The sequence below is a fragment of the Danio aesculapii genome, chromosome 18 (assembly GCF_903798145.1).
Source record: "Danio aesculapii chromosome 18, fDanAes4.1, whole genome shotgun sequence".
Lineage (NCBI taxonomy): Eukaryota > Metazoa > Chordata > Actinopteri > Cypriniformes > Danionidae > Danio > Danio aesculapii.
In genome coordinates this window covers 1326215-1340998 of record NC_079452.1, presented here as the reverse complement: position 1 = coordinate 1340998, position 14784 = coordinate 1326215, and the positions used below count along the sequence as shown (strand labels likewise).

Sequence of the window (14784 nt, the reverse complement as noted above, 5' to 3'; positions counted from 1 at the left end):
AAGAGAACAACTTGGGCACCTGAAGATGGAGACAGTGACTAATACATGCACAGACACACACGCCTTGTATATAATTAATATAAAATGTTATGCTGTTACTGTTTACCATCATTTTGACAAATGGTGATACTACTATGAAAGTTTTCAAGACAATAAAGCCTGTTTGAATTGAATTGATTGAGCTTTCTCTGCTTCTCGCCCACCTTTCCTATGCATGGCCACATTTAATATTATTTTATAATCTGTTTTTGTTCACAATGTAAATGAATGATGAATTCCAGCTTTATATTTTAATCTTTCAATATATTAAGTGTGAAAACACAGTGCTTGCCCACTGTGGAAGAAGTGCTTATTGATCTCATAAAGTTCCCTGTAGTGTTACTAAAGGTTCTGAAAATATTCTGTAAATATGAAAGAAATACCTAAATGTGACCAAAAATTACATTCTAGGTTGGTCCCCCAAAGGTCTTGAAAACATTATGCTATGTACCACGGAATGCTATGTGCACCAGCGGAGACGTTCTGGGAACATCAAATTTCCAAATAAAATATGGTCCTCTAAACATTCCGTGAACGTTCTGAAAGTTCTGCAATGGTCCCCGAAATAACGTCCCCTAAGCCTTTAAAGAACTCAACATCATGACCTTCTCAGGACGTCCTGGGAACTTTACCATGTGATGTCCTTAACACTAGTGGGGACGTTTTGAAAATGTTCTGGCAACATCAAATTTCTAAATAAAATATGGTCCCCTAAACGTTCCAAGAAGGTCCTGAAAGTTCTGCAGAGGTACCCTAGATAACGTCCCCTAACCCTTTAAAGTATTCAACATCATGACCTTCTTAGAACATACTGGGGACGTTACCATGTGATGTCCTTAACACCAGTGGGGACGTTCTGAGAACGTTCTGGGTATGTACAATTTCTAGCGGGGAATACAGTAGTCTGGATAAAAAAAAGGAAGAATAAACCTATGCAAACAATCTAGTCATTATAAACTAATTATTAAACAAAAGATGATTACTGCAATAAAATATGTATAGTCTTTTGATAAACATGATGTGTACAAGATAGAGATGGCATAAAAAGTTAATTGTTTTGAAATTTGTGAGACGGAAGTTGTCCAATAATAAACCTTGTTGTTGTCATGCAGTGAACTCAGCCAATCGTGTTATATCGGTGTTGTCATCGCAGCTCCTGCTCTTCAGATGCTGCACCGGCTGAATCAATCGTCTCGTCTCGGAGCACTGTCGCGGTACTTTAATGCCACATGTGACAGTCACGTGGCATCAGCACAGCATCAAGCCGGACAAGATTTCTAACCAGCATGCATTACTTTAAGTTTTCAATCGGTCTGCGCAGCGCTGCATGAAGTCGAACACACCTACTGGGAACTCACATGACATAACAGACACGGCAACACCAGACGAGACTGAGTACATTTGGATTCATATATGGATATAATGATTCTTTTTTTTTGAGTTATCCTGGCTTCTTTTCTATTGATACACAACACCACAATATTGAAAATAGTTTTTTGCTTGTTTGTTTAGTCCGGTTTTGTTGACATTGCTAAAACCATCATTCTCATCTGGCATTGCATGAGAATAAACAGGTAAATTAAAAATGTTAAATATAAATAAAACATTTTTTAGCCTGATGATGGCCAAGCAATAAGCATAAGTCTATGCACATTACTATTACCAAGGTATAATTTGTTCAGTTTCTTTATGTGCTCGGTAAAGTGATGAGTAAAAGTGATAAAACCTAGTCATCCTTACAGGAAACCATATGAAATATCGACACTACTTAAATAGGACACATACTTATTAGCACAAATATTTATAATTATGTTTTTATAAAAATATTTTTTGTTTGTGCAACTGTGTAACATTTGATTCATGTGAAACTAATGTACATGATTGAAATGTGTAAATCCAAAATACTGTTTCAGTGGGCTTCTTTTCCTTTTTATTTCTAAGACAAAAATGAAAAATTAAAAAAAAAGTTATTAATTTAGCAATGAGTTACAACAAATTGTATTCATTTTCTTTGTTGATTAGAACAATGTAGCCACATGATGTTATTCATTTTAAGATGGTGTATATCCCAGCTGGGCTTTAAGTAATGGTTTCTTATTTGAGCTTTTCTTAGTTTGTGAAATTTACTCCCAAGTGAGTTTAAGATTATGTCTCTTAAGCTCATTACCTGTTTTAAGGCTGCTAAGGAAGTCATATGAAAGTGTCATAAAGCTAACTTTTTTGAGGAGAAAAAAAAAGCTCATGGCCTGTTTTAGGTTAGGCCAAGTGTCATAGGAAAATGTCATAAAACTGAGACCCACTTACATTTTTTTTGTGGGGAAAAAATTTAATATAGTCAATGTTGTTTGAATTCCTGATTACAGCTTGAGTGCTAAAGACTGCTGGTTGTTTTTCCCATCACATGTTGCTTTGTATTTTGTTCAGGCTTAAGGAGGATAATAAAACATTTAGGTGCAAATATGCTAACTAATAAACCAAAGCTTGAGGATAAAATGGCAAAAATCTCGACAGCTACAGTAAATTTTCCGGGAGAACTGACATAAGCTGGGATAAATGTGATCCATACAGCACAAAATATGAGCATACTGAAAGTGATGAATTTGGCTTCATTAAAGTTATCAGGCAACTTACGAGCTAGAAAAGCTAGAAGAAAGCACAGGGCAGCCAGGAGACCAATATAACCAAGCACAGCCCAGAAACCTATAGTACTACCCAGACTGCACTCAAGAATGATCTTTTCCTTATAATATTTCATGTTTTTGTATGGAAATGGGGGAGATATTGATAGCCAAAGCACACATATAAGTACCTGTATAACTGTAAAAGCAAAAACACTGAGTCGTTGTTGTACAGGACCAAACCATTTCATCACATTACTTCCTGGGAGTGTAGCCTTGAAGGCCATTAACACCACTATTGTTTTCCCTAAAACACATGAAATACACAGGACAAAAGTGATCCCAAAAGCTGTGTGACGCAACATACAGGACCATTTAGTTGGCTGACCAATGAATGTTAGAGAACAGAGAAAGCACAGAGTCAGTGAGAAAAGTAGCAGGAAGCTCAGCTCTGAGTTGTTGGCTTTTACAATGGGACTGTCCTTCTTGCTGTAAAACAGAACAGCAACGAGCATAGTTAATCCTGCTCCAAAGAGTGAGAAAATGACTAACACTATACCCATAACTTCTGTGAATGACAGAAACTCTACAGCCTTTATAACACATCTATTTCTCTCAGTGTTAGACCAGTATTCCCCTGGACACTGCTTGCAGTTTATTGAATCTGGAAAGGAAGTTGTGATCACTAGTTAGAGACCAAAAAGACATTTATGAACTCCTTTGATGAGAAATCTTATCCTTACAAGTAAATAAAGAAAACAAAAAGAGCAACCTGTCTCATTACTGATTTCTCCTTCTGCACATGGGATACAGTCATAACAGCAGACAGGTCTTCCTTTCTGTGCAGCCTTTCTGGAGCCTGGAGCACAGCTCTCACTGCACACAGACCTTGGTTTCTACAAAGAAAAATCCAGTGTTATATGCAGTAATAAATTATGCAATAAATGTATTGTTCATTGTTTGTTCATGTTAGTAAATAGATAAACTGACATCGACTAATGAAGTGTGTATCCAATGTTATTGTGAATTACCTCCAGTTGTCCTCCAGCCCAGACTATGTTTTCAGTGTTAAGCTTTAAATTCTTGTATGGAGGCATCTTAGCATCATAGTAACCCACTGATTTGAACTGAAATGATCCATCTGAGTCCTTCTGCCAGTTCACAACTTCATATAGGGCTACTACGCTGCCAGTGTTGTCAAACCATACACTATCCCCTGACTTTATTGTGAAATTTATATTTTTCAAAGCCTTGACCACCTAGAGATAGACTTGTGTAATTAATATTTTTTCAAAGCCTTACTGAAGTGTATATATATATATATATATATATATATATATATATATATATATATATATATATATATATATATATATATAATATATATACACACATATACATATATATACACACACATATATATATATATATATATATATATATATATATATATATATATATATATATATATATATATATATACATTTAATTTTTTATTTCCTTTTTAATTACCTGCTGTGGTTGTATTGTCAGTCCTTTCTCACACCCTTGTTGTTCATTGCAGTTAAGTAGGCCATGCAATGAATGAGCTACTGCATGAACTGCTTTGTAGACATTGCTTGAATATCTGTGTTCATTCACATCTTTATTGTCATTTTTCAGAGCAAGGAGATCCTCATACCTACTGCAAATTAATTTGTAATGAGAATGATTCCTGTCACTCTCTGAGCATGGAAAAGCTGTATTCCAGAATGGTTTCATAACATATTCAGAAAACCCTTCAATATATATATATTTTGTTGCAAACCCCAGCGAACCTCCCATTGCACGAAAACTGTTTGAAGTGATGTATGTATTTGCAGTTATCCATGGTTCTACACCGATCATTTGGATGCCTGTAATGTTCTGAATACTTAATTGGTCAATAAGTAAGCCCATCTCCACAAATGAAACAAATGCCACAATTACTTTAGCAGTGCCTTTTTTTATAGTATCAACCACTTTTTTTAGCTTTTCTGGCTCTGTTCGATAGAATTTAACAGAGTATTCCACACAAATTCTCTCCTCATGGGCTGCTTTCAGAAATATGGCCATCCCATTGTTTCCATAATCATTGTCACTGTTTACAGCACCAACCCAAGACCAGTCTAAATGCTTAACTACATAGACAAGTGCTCTGCTCATGTGGTAATCACTAGAAATAGTCCTGAAGAATGAAGGATAATCTTTCCTATTACTGAGACATTCACATGATGCGGAATGACTTATCTGCGACAAAAAAGAAACATAAAATTAGCATGAACTTGAAACAGTCATTAGCATTCCGATGTCCATCATTTAGTGTTACTTCTATTTACCACTGGAATCTGAAAAGGTCCTGTTGTTCTGGACAAAACTATTGTGGCAGATGACTCTGATTCTCCTATGATAGCATGCAATCGTGACTGTCCATTGCATCTATCCTCTGTTGAAAACTCCTGACCATTCATCAGTCCCATAATTGCAGTCATGGTGGACAGTCTTGAACCACATGTATCATAAATCTTGTAGCCAATAGAAACATTTGGGAGCAAACTTTCACTTCTATTAATTTCCTCAATGGCAAAGATCATAGTTTGCGCCAGCCGAAAATCTCTCAGGTTTACACTGTGGAAACAGCAAATCTGTAAATTGCACCATTGTGAAAAAATAGGCATGCAGTGAAAAGTTAAGTTTGTTATTATATATTCATCAGTTGTCAAATCAGTTAATACAAAAAAACATCACGTCTAATATTTCCAAAACTGTTCAATGTAACAAACCTGGAGCATGACAGAGGCTGAGGCTTTTGCATGAACTCAAATGAAGGTAATATTTCTTTTCTATGGATAGCAAAAATTCCTCCAATGCTAACATCTCCATTCTTTGAAAACAGTGGGTAATTGGAATCTCCCATTATTCTGCAAAGAGAGTTTTCCACCTTTGTATGAAGAAGATGGAAAAGCAGGACTGTGTAAAAAAGAAACATCTCAGACTGAGCTCATTTGCACTGGCAAATACAAATAATCTCATACAAGATGTGCACATTTATAGATATAATTAATATGGATGAGTGATTTTGACATAATTAGTGATCTCATTGGGTAGGATAAGAGTCATGTCTAGCAGAATGGAAAAGAGTTAAAAAAAACATGTCATGATCTAATATTTAAACTTTAATCAGCTGAAATATATTAATTATAAGAATATGTCAGTTTCGCCCCTTTTGAAAATAAATACATATGGGTGGAAATTTACTTTTAATTTAAGATGTCTACATACAGTTCACAGAATTCATTTATTCATTTTCTTATTGGCTTAGTCCCTTTATTAATCAGGGGTCACCAAAGTGGTATGAACCGCCAACTTATCCAGCAGTTAGACTGTGGGGGAAACTGGAGCAACCGGAGGAAACCCACGTAAACATGGGAAGAACATGCAAACTCCACACAGAAATGGCAACTGTCCCAGCCGAGGCTCAAACCAGAGAAATTCTTGCTGTGAGGAGACTGTGTCACCACACTGCCGCTTCACAGAATTCAACAAGTGTTTTTTTTTTTGTATAAAAAGTTGCATAAAGCTGAACCCTTGTGGTCCAATGCATCAACTGTGTAAAACATATGCTGGATAAGTTGGCGGTCCATTGTACTGTGGTGACCCCTGATAAATAAGGGACCAAGCCGAAGGAATATATATATGGCCGACTGGCCATATGGAGCAGCGGGACATTTCCCGGTAGCCTGGTGGTCAATATGGCCTGCCACCGTAAGTCTGGCCTACCGCGCCTTCCGTCCCCCAACCCCCACCCCGCTATTCACTTTCTAGATCGAATCAGATGTGGCCTGGCGGTCAATCTGGCCTGCCACCTTGAATCTGGCCTGCTGTGCCACAACCACCCCCTCCCACCCCCCCCGCCCCACACTTTCTAGATCGCATTACATGTTGCCTAACTACCTGTAACTTTGGCCTGGTGGAAAATGCTTTCCCAGTCCGCCCCTTAATATATATCTGAAATTAATATAATATATACAATCAGATAAATAGACTTTGGCATTCATTTAGTTGCTCAAACATAAAACGGGACAAAAAGCCTTTGACTTGCACGCGTCTATCAGGATCGGCAGGCTAGCGCAGAAGCTCCATTGAACATACTGGGGTAAAATAAATGTTCATATATTAAAGACATGGCAGGGAAAAATGTAATTTAATGCAGTGCTTCTTGTCCCCTTTATCGGATATCACTCACCCAGTGGAGATCGCTGATTTTTAAAGAAAACAGACCTTAAATGCACCGATTTTGTACTGGTATACAGTTCACCAGAAACGCTTAACCCAGGTTACTGTCAAATTGAAAGTCCCTTAGCATACTTCCGCATATACCCTATAGAGGTTAACAGAGGAATTAGACAAGAATGTAAAAACAACTGAGGATTTGTCATATTTAAGGCCAGAGGGCGCTCTCTCACAGAAACTCAAAATACCAAGAGGGACACAAAAAATCCTTATAAAGGACAGGCGTCAAACACAGTTCCTGGAGAGACGCAGCTCTGCACAGTTTAGTTCCAACCCTAATTAAAAACACCTGATCAAACTAATTAATTCCTTCAGGCTTGTTTTAAACCTACAGGGTAGTGTATTGGAGCAGAGTTGGAACTAAACTGAGCAGGGCACCCCTGCCATAGAGGTTGGCTGCTGAATAAACAGAAGATTTAACTGCATTCACTTATTCATGGTACTAATAAATGCGGCTTGTTGGACTCAAATGGTCCATTGCATGTTCAAAAATTGACGGAGATCTGAATTGAAAATTAACAAGTTTTATTTCGAATGCAAGAAGTTAGAGAGTACAATTTCTGCGCAGGAGAGATGTACTAATGTATCAGCCCCTCTCATGACACTGTCTTTCATGCTTTTTATACTTTCTCTCACACACTATCTAAACCCAACCCTATTTGACTAATATGGTGTTGTGTTGAGAGGTTAACCATTCAACAACCAGATATTCCTCTTTCTAGTATCTGTGTATCTTCTCTTAACTGTTCACCTTTTAAGGCAGATGTTTCAGAGCATGTACACACAGCTCATACATCTTGTCACTCTCCATCACCCCCACCCAATCACAGGATGCTTTAGCATCCGGTAACATTTCTCTATACTTTGTGCTCATAATATAGCAGTTAACTCTTTAAAGCAAAAGCCTTCATGTCTATATTTACTACGTACTTACTAACAAAGCTTAATTAAATGCTTATCCTTCAGGCTGCAGAATCATCGTACATAAATATTTATTTCAAACACTCAACTAAAGTTATAAAGTGATTCTGGAGTAACACCATGTTATTATACAGATTCTGCATTATTAGGAAAGAGATCACATGAGCTGTTGCAACTTGCACAGTATGTGGTGAAGTTGTTTTGCACATGATGAACATTACTTGGTTGGGGCAGTCATGAATCATTCTGTTTTTAGCCTTTGCTGAAGCCAATGTCCTCTATCATGCACATACATGTCAACCACATTTTAAATAGGTAACACTGCTTATGTAAAACTAAAATATAAATAAAATAACAATGATTGCATTATTAATAGTGTTTTTTTACATAATTGGTTGTTACATTATACTAATGTAAGGTATATTCAGCCTACTTGTTATAATGGTCACAATTAAATTTTAGCCTTGTGACGAATTAAATCATTAGTGCATTTCCCATGCCATTTTAACAACCTTAATGTTATCCATCATCTAACAAAAATCATAGTTCTTTTGCATTCATCATTGTGTTAAATTGTTACAGGAGGAAGGTGAAGCAGAATACCCCAGTTCTGTTTTTAAATGCATATGTGCATTAATTTGCCAATTAAAAGAAATGGAAAAAGAAACTATATAGCGAAAATATAATTTTGTGTAGTCCTCTGGGCTATAATGTTTATTTTTATTTTATTAGTTGTTCACAGAAATGCTGCAATGTTTGCTGGTTTCAAAACATTCATCAACATGTGTCTGTTAGCTTACAGCTCACTAAGAATTAGTATGCTATCATTTGTGACATTAAAACAAAATTAAGAAAAATCTGAAGCCCAATGCCTAAAATCTAACTGAACACAGATTAGAAGCCGTTTTTATTTCTTAATTTTTAACTCTAAGCTAGAAAGGGCCCAATGCCGAACCATTCTCTAACCCAGGAGTGCTCAACCCTGTTCTTGGAGAACCACCTTCCTGCTGTCATGGATTGGTCAGGCTCTCACGACCCCCACTCACGAAGATCACCATCACCTGACTTCTAATGAGCACACAGCTGCATCACATTCACGAGCACCAGATAAAAGCACAGCACTCCAGTCGCTCATTGTCCGGGCTCGTCTCGACGAAAGCGGACAACTGAGCGACCACTCAGCGTAGTCATCCTCAGCTAAAACAAACGATTTACTTACCTGTTCTCTTTGTATTCCTCCTAGTCTTCCTGGTCCTCCCGAATCGTCCTGTCTTCCAGTCCTTCCAAGTCTGTGTCATCCTCTGTCAGCTGTATCTGGTGTGTGCTGTCCATCCTCGTGTATTCCTGTTACCCAGCCACGGAGGAAAAGACCCCAACATCATTCCTGATCCTCCTGGCTATCCTTCATGTGCTCCTTGTTGTCATTTAATAAACACCCTAACGTTTCCTTACCTCTGTCTCCTGTCCGCTTCATAACAGAAGCCCGGACCCTTAACGACGACAACATGAGCACCCCCGATCACCTTCAAGAGCTGGTGGACCAGTTGAAGCGGATTCTACAGCCACCAGCTCCACTTTCCAACGCACCACCAGCACCGAGCACTTCCGCCTCCACAGTTTCTTCTTCGGCCCTTCCTTCCAGTCCCATGGCCCGACCAGCGCCCTACTCAGGCGGAGCGGGGGAGTGCAATGGTTTTCTGTTACAATGTTCCCTCATATTCGAAATGCAACCTTCTCTATATCCCACAGATAAGTCGAAGATCGCCTACATCGTATCTCTACTCTCTGGACCTGCACTTAAATGGGCTGAGACGATCTGGAACCAAGCCGGGCCGGTCATGAATTCCATCACTACCTTCACGGAGTATTTCAAAGAGGTGTTTGGACGTTCTGATGGGGAAGTAGCCGCTGGAGAGCAGCTGTATCATCTAAAGCAAGGTACTCTATCTACACAGGAATATGCTCTCCGGTTTCGCACTCTAGCAGCTGCAAGTGGATGGAATGAGAGATCGTTGTTGACCACGTACCGGCTCGGCTTGGAACCCACTCTCCGAATCCAACTGGCCACATTAGATGATACAATGGGTCTGGAGAGATTCATCCAACATTCTCTCCGATGTTCCGATCGTCTCCGTTCCTATCAACAGGACACCATCACCCCCCTCGTCTGCACTCCTCCAATCGCCTGAGTCAACAGCCTCTCCAGAACCAGAACCCATGATAATAGAGTCTGGAAGACTGACATCAGCGGAACGACAGAGGAGGCTGACCCGGGGTCTGTGTCTATACTGCGGTGTCAGTGGACACACCCGTATGGAGTGTCCCCTTCGTCCCATTCGGACTTCAGTGAGTGTATTCAGTACGAATATTGAACAATGTAAACCACTTACTACCACCGTACAAATAACTACTGCCTCTATTTCTCTCCTTGTCACAGCCCTCATCGACTCCGGGTCAGCAGGGAACTTCATCTCCCAATCCCTCTGTCGTCAACTCCACCTCCGTACTGAGGCGTCCTCGCATATATACCAGATACAACCGATAACCCAGTGCACTCGATCTTCGACCCGTATCCATCGACAATGCGAAGACATCCTTCTTCAAGTGGGGTTGTTACATCAAGAGAGGATTCAATTTCTGGTTCTGGAGGGTGCAAATATGGACATCATTCTAGGGCGCCCGTGGCTGGTGAAGCACGATCCCATCATCTCTTGGGGCACAGGAGAGATAAAGAAATGGGGATCTGGATGTACACCTGCCTGTTTTCCAAATCTCCCTCTTCAAGGTCGGAACCCCATTTCTTTGTTTGCAACATCGGTCGAGAGCCCTCCTGAGAAGCAGTCTATCCACATTCCTAAGGAGTACAGCTCCTTTCATGATGTCTTCTGCCCCAAGAGAGCTTCCCAGCTACCGCCGCATCGGCCATGGGACTGCGCGATCGACCTAGTTCCAGATGCCCAGTTGCCAAGAGGTAGGATCTACCCGCTCTCGCTTCCAGAGAATCAGGCAATGGAAGATTACATAAGGGAAGCTCTGAGTCAGGGGTACATACGTCACTCAAAATCACCAGCCGCCTCAAGCTTCTTCTTTGTGGCCAAGAAGGACGGAGGGCTGCGTCCATGCATCGACTACAGGGTCCTAAATAACGGTACAGTAAAATACCGATATCCCCTTCCTCTGGTACCAGCCGCTTTGGAACAGCTCCGAGAAGCTAAAGTCTTCACTAAATTGGACCTCCGCAGCGCGTATAATCTGATAAGAATACGTGAGGGGGACCAATGGAAGACAGCATTCGTGACCCCTACTGGCCACTATGAATATGAGGTCATGCCTTACGGTCTGGTCAACGCCCCCTCCGTATTCCAAAACTTCATTCATGAAGTCCTCCGGGAGTTTCTTCACCACTGTGTAATAGTGTACATAGATGACATCCTCATTTACTCCCGGAGTGAGGCCGAACATCGCCAACACGTTGCGGAGGTCCTACACACATTGAGAGAACATCACCTCTACCTCAAAGCGGAGAAATGCTCATTCCACCAGAAGTCGATTCATTTCTTGGGATACATCATTGACCAAACCGGTATACGTATGGATGGGAAGAAAATTGAGGCTGTTCTATCCTGGTCAGAACCCACTTCCATTAAGGAGCTCCAGAGGTTTCTTGGGTTTGCTAACTTTTATAGACGGTTTATCAAGGACTACAGCAGGATTACATCACCTCTCACTAATCTCCTCAAGGGTAAACCCAAAGGACTGGAGTGGACCAAAGAAGCAGCCGCAGCCTTCCGCCTTCTTAAGAAGGAGTTCACAAGGGCCCCACTCCTGACTCATCCTGACCCAAATCTTCCTTTCGTGGTGGAAGTGGACGCATCCACCACCGGCGTCGGGGCAGTATTATCTCAACATCATGATACACCGCCCCGACTGCATCCCTGTGCCTATTTCTCTCGGAAGTTGAGCCCGGCGGAGCAGAATTACAGCATAGGAGACAGGGAGCTTCTAGCAATCAAGCTAGCCTTGGAGGAGTGGCGTCACTGGTTGGAGGGAGCCAAACATCCGTTCCAGGTGATCACAGATCACAAAAACCTCCAATACATCAAAGAGGCCAAGAGACTATGTCCACGTCAAGCCAGATGGTCACTTTTCTTCTCACGTTTTGATTTCTCCATTTCCTATCGTCCAGGACCCAAGAATCTAAGAGCAGACGCTCTCTCTCGTTTACACGAGCATCACGATCATGAAGAACTCCCAACGAAGATTCTTCCCGAACACATCTCCATTTGTCCGATCACCTGGAACGCTCCTCCAGTCGTTGCCACTCCGGAAGCCCCTGCTCCGCCGGGATGCCCTCCTCATCGGCAGTTCATACCACCTGAACACCGGGTAGATCTGATCCACTCCTTACATACCTCGCTAGGCACTGGACATCCAGGGATCAACAATACTCTCTCGCTAGTATCCCAACGATTCTGGTGGCCAAACATGGCAAGGGATGTGAGGCAATATGTTCAGGGCTGTAAGGACTGTGCCCAATCCAAGAGCCCACGTCATCTACCCGCTGGAAAGCTCCATCCCTTGCCGATTCCGAACCGTCCCTGGTCACACCTAGGAGTGGACTTTATCACTGACCTCCCTTCGTCAGAAGGTAATACCTGTATTCTAGTCATAGTAGATAGATTCTCAAAGTTTGTCAAACTAATCCCTCTGAAAGGTCTTCCCACAGCCTTTGAAACTGCCGACAATATCTTTAATCAAGTCTTCAGGTCATTTGGTATTCCAGAAGATATTGTGTCGGACAGAGGTCCACAGTTCATCTCACGTCTATGGAAAGCCTTCTTCAAGCTCCTAGGTGTGGCCGTCAGCCTCTCTTCTGGATATCATCCCCAAACCAACGGGCAGACAGAGAGGAAGATTCAGGAGGTGGGACGGTTCCTGAGGACCTTCTGCAGTGGTCACCAGAACTCCTGGAGCCAGTATTTGGGCTGGGCAGAATATGCCCAAAATTCACTGCGGCAACCCTCCACCGGACTCACGCCATTCCAGTGCGTCCTGGGCTTCCAACCACCGCTCTTTCCCTGGGATGGCGAACCATCTGATGTCCCCGCAGTGGATCACTGGTTCCGGGAGAGCGAGAGAGTCTGGGACGAGGCTCATCAACATCTGCAGAGGGCAGTCCGTCGAAGCAAGGTAACCGCCGATAGGAGAAGGTCTGAAGAACCCAGATACACACCCGGACAAAAGGTGTGGCTATCCACCCGGGACATACGCATGCGACTGCCCTCTCGCAAGTTAAGTCCCCGATTTGTTGGTCCCTTCACCATCGTGGAACAGGTTAACCCCGTCACCTACAAACTACAATTACCCTCTCACTACCGTATTCACCCTACATTCCACGTATCACTCCTGAAACCCTATCACGATCCTGTTCTTCCCTCCACAGAGCCTGACCACGAAGAGGAACCCCCTCCTCCACTGCTCCTAGAAGAAGGAGCCGTCTACGCAGTGAAGGAGATCTTGCGTTCCCGACGTCGTGGTGGCCAGTTGGAGTACCTGGTGGACTGGGAAGGGTACGGCCCCGAAGAAAGGACATGGGTTCCCAGAGCTGATATTCTCGATCCTAGTCTCATGGTGGAGTTTCATGAGAGCCACCCTGAGTTCCCAGCGCCTAGAGGCAGAGGGAGACCACCACGGCGTCGGAGGTGTCGGCCCTCAGGAGCGGGCCCTGGGGAGGGGGGTACTGTCATGGATTGGTCAGGCTCTCACGACCCCCACTCACGAAGATCACCATCACCTGACTTCTAATGAGCACACAGCTGCATCACATTCACGAGCACCAGATAAAAGCACAGCACTCCAGTCGCTCATTGTCCGGGCTCGTCTCGACGAAAGCGGACAACTGAGCGACCACTCAGCGTAGTCATCCTCAGCTAAAACAAACGATTTACTTACCTGTTCTCTTTGTATTCCTCCTAGTCTTCCTGGTCCTCCCGAATCGTCCTGTCTTCCAGTCCTTCCAAGTCTGTGTCATCCTCTGTCAGCTGTATCTGGTGTGTGCTGTCCATCCTCGTGTATTCCTGTTACCCAGCCACGGAGGAAAAGACCCCAACATCATTCCTGATCCTCCTGGCTATCCTTCATGTGCTCCTTGTTGTCATTTAATAAACACCCTAACGTTTCCTTACCTCTGTCTCCTGTCCGCTTCATAACACCTGCAGTTCAGCTCCATCCCTCATAAAGCAAAACTAAATTAACTAAAAGTGAAGGTTAAGAAGAAGCACTTCATATTTAAAAACAGTTGTGTTGTATCAAGGAGGCAGTTGCATTCTATACAATAAATTAAAATACATTAGTTTTATAAATATTGTGACAACCATATCTGGCACATAAAAACACATGCTGTATGCCATATGCTGAAGATCTAATAAAGTTTTCATTTGAATCCTGCATGATCTGTTCTCCGAGTAGTGTAAATCAAACACCTGTTCTCTCTTCCTGACACCTCCAGAGGTAGCCATTGCTCGAGTTTAGTTGGGCTTATTTCAACATAGGCTCATTCTGAAAATGTAGTCCTATATACGTTACTGGAGACCGCAAATTATGTAGCCAGAGGTATGTATGGCTGCATTTCATTTTTTAAACGAACGCTACGGGGCGTTATGATGTCATTACTTTTTGCACTTACCTGCTGATCGCCTATGATCCGTATGAACAGCTTTCCCGCTGTAACCAGTTTGTCCGGTTAGCTTGCCATGTATGTTGGCGGCCTTGAGACCAAGAGAAGAGTTGACCATGACGACAGAGTTCGAGTCTGATGAAGAACAGTTCCAGAAAGCAGGTAAGACAAAAACTGAATGCAAAAAATAAATAAACAAGTAAATAACGTGGTAAAATC

The 14784-nt window shown here is 42.0% G+C and overlaps 1 protein-coding gene across 1 annotated transcript; it reads right to left on the bottom strand.

The window, feature by feature from the left end:
- Positions 1–2410: 2410 nt before the first annotated feature.
- On the bottom strand, positions 2411–5758 carry LOC130246077 (extracellular calcium-sensing receptor-like). The gene is given in 7 exon segments (XM_056478938.1): positions 2411–3321; positions 3430–3553; positions 3689–3916; positions 4170–4925; positions 5015–5303; positions 5459–5677; positions 5679–5758. Coding segments are annotated over 7 exon segments (2529 nt in total). The 5' UTR covers positions 5681–5758.
- Positions 5759–14784: the final 9026 nt, after the last annotated feature.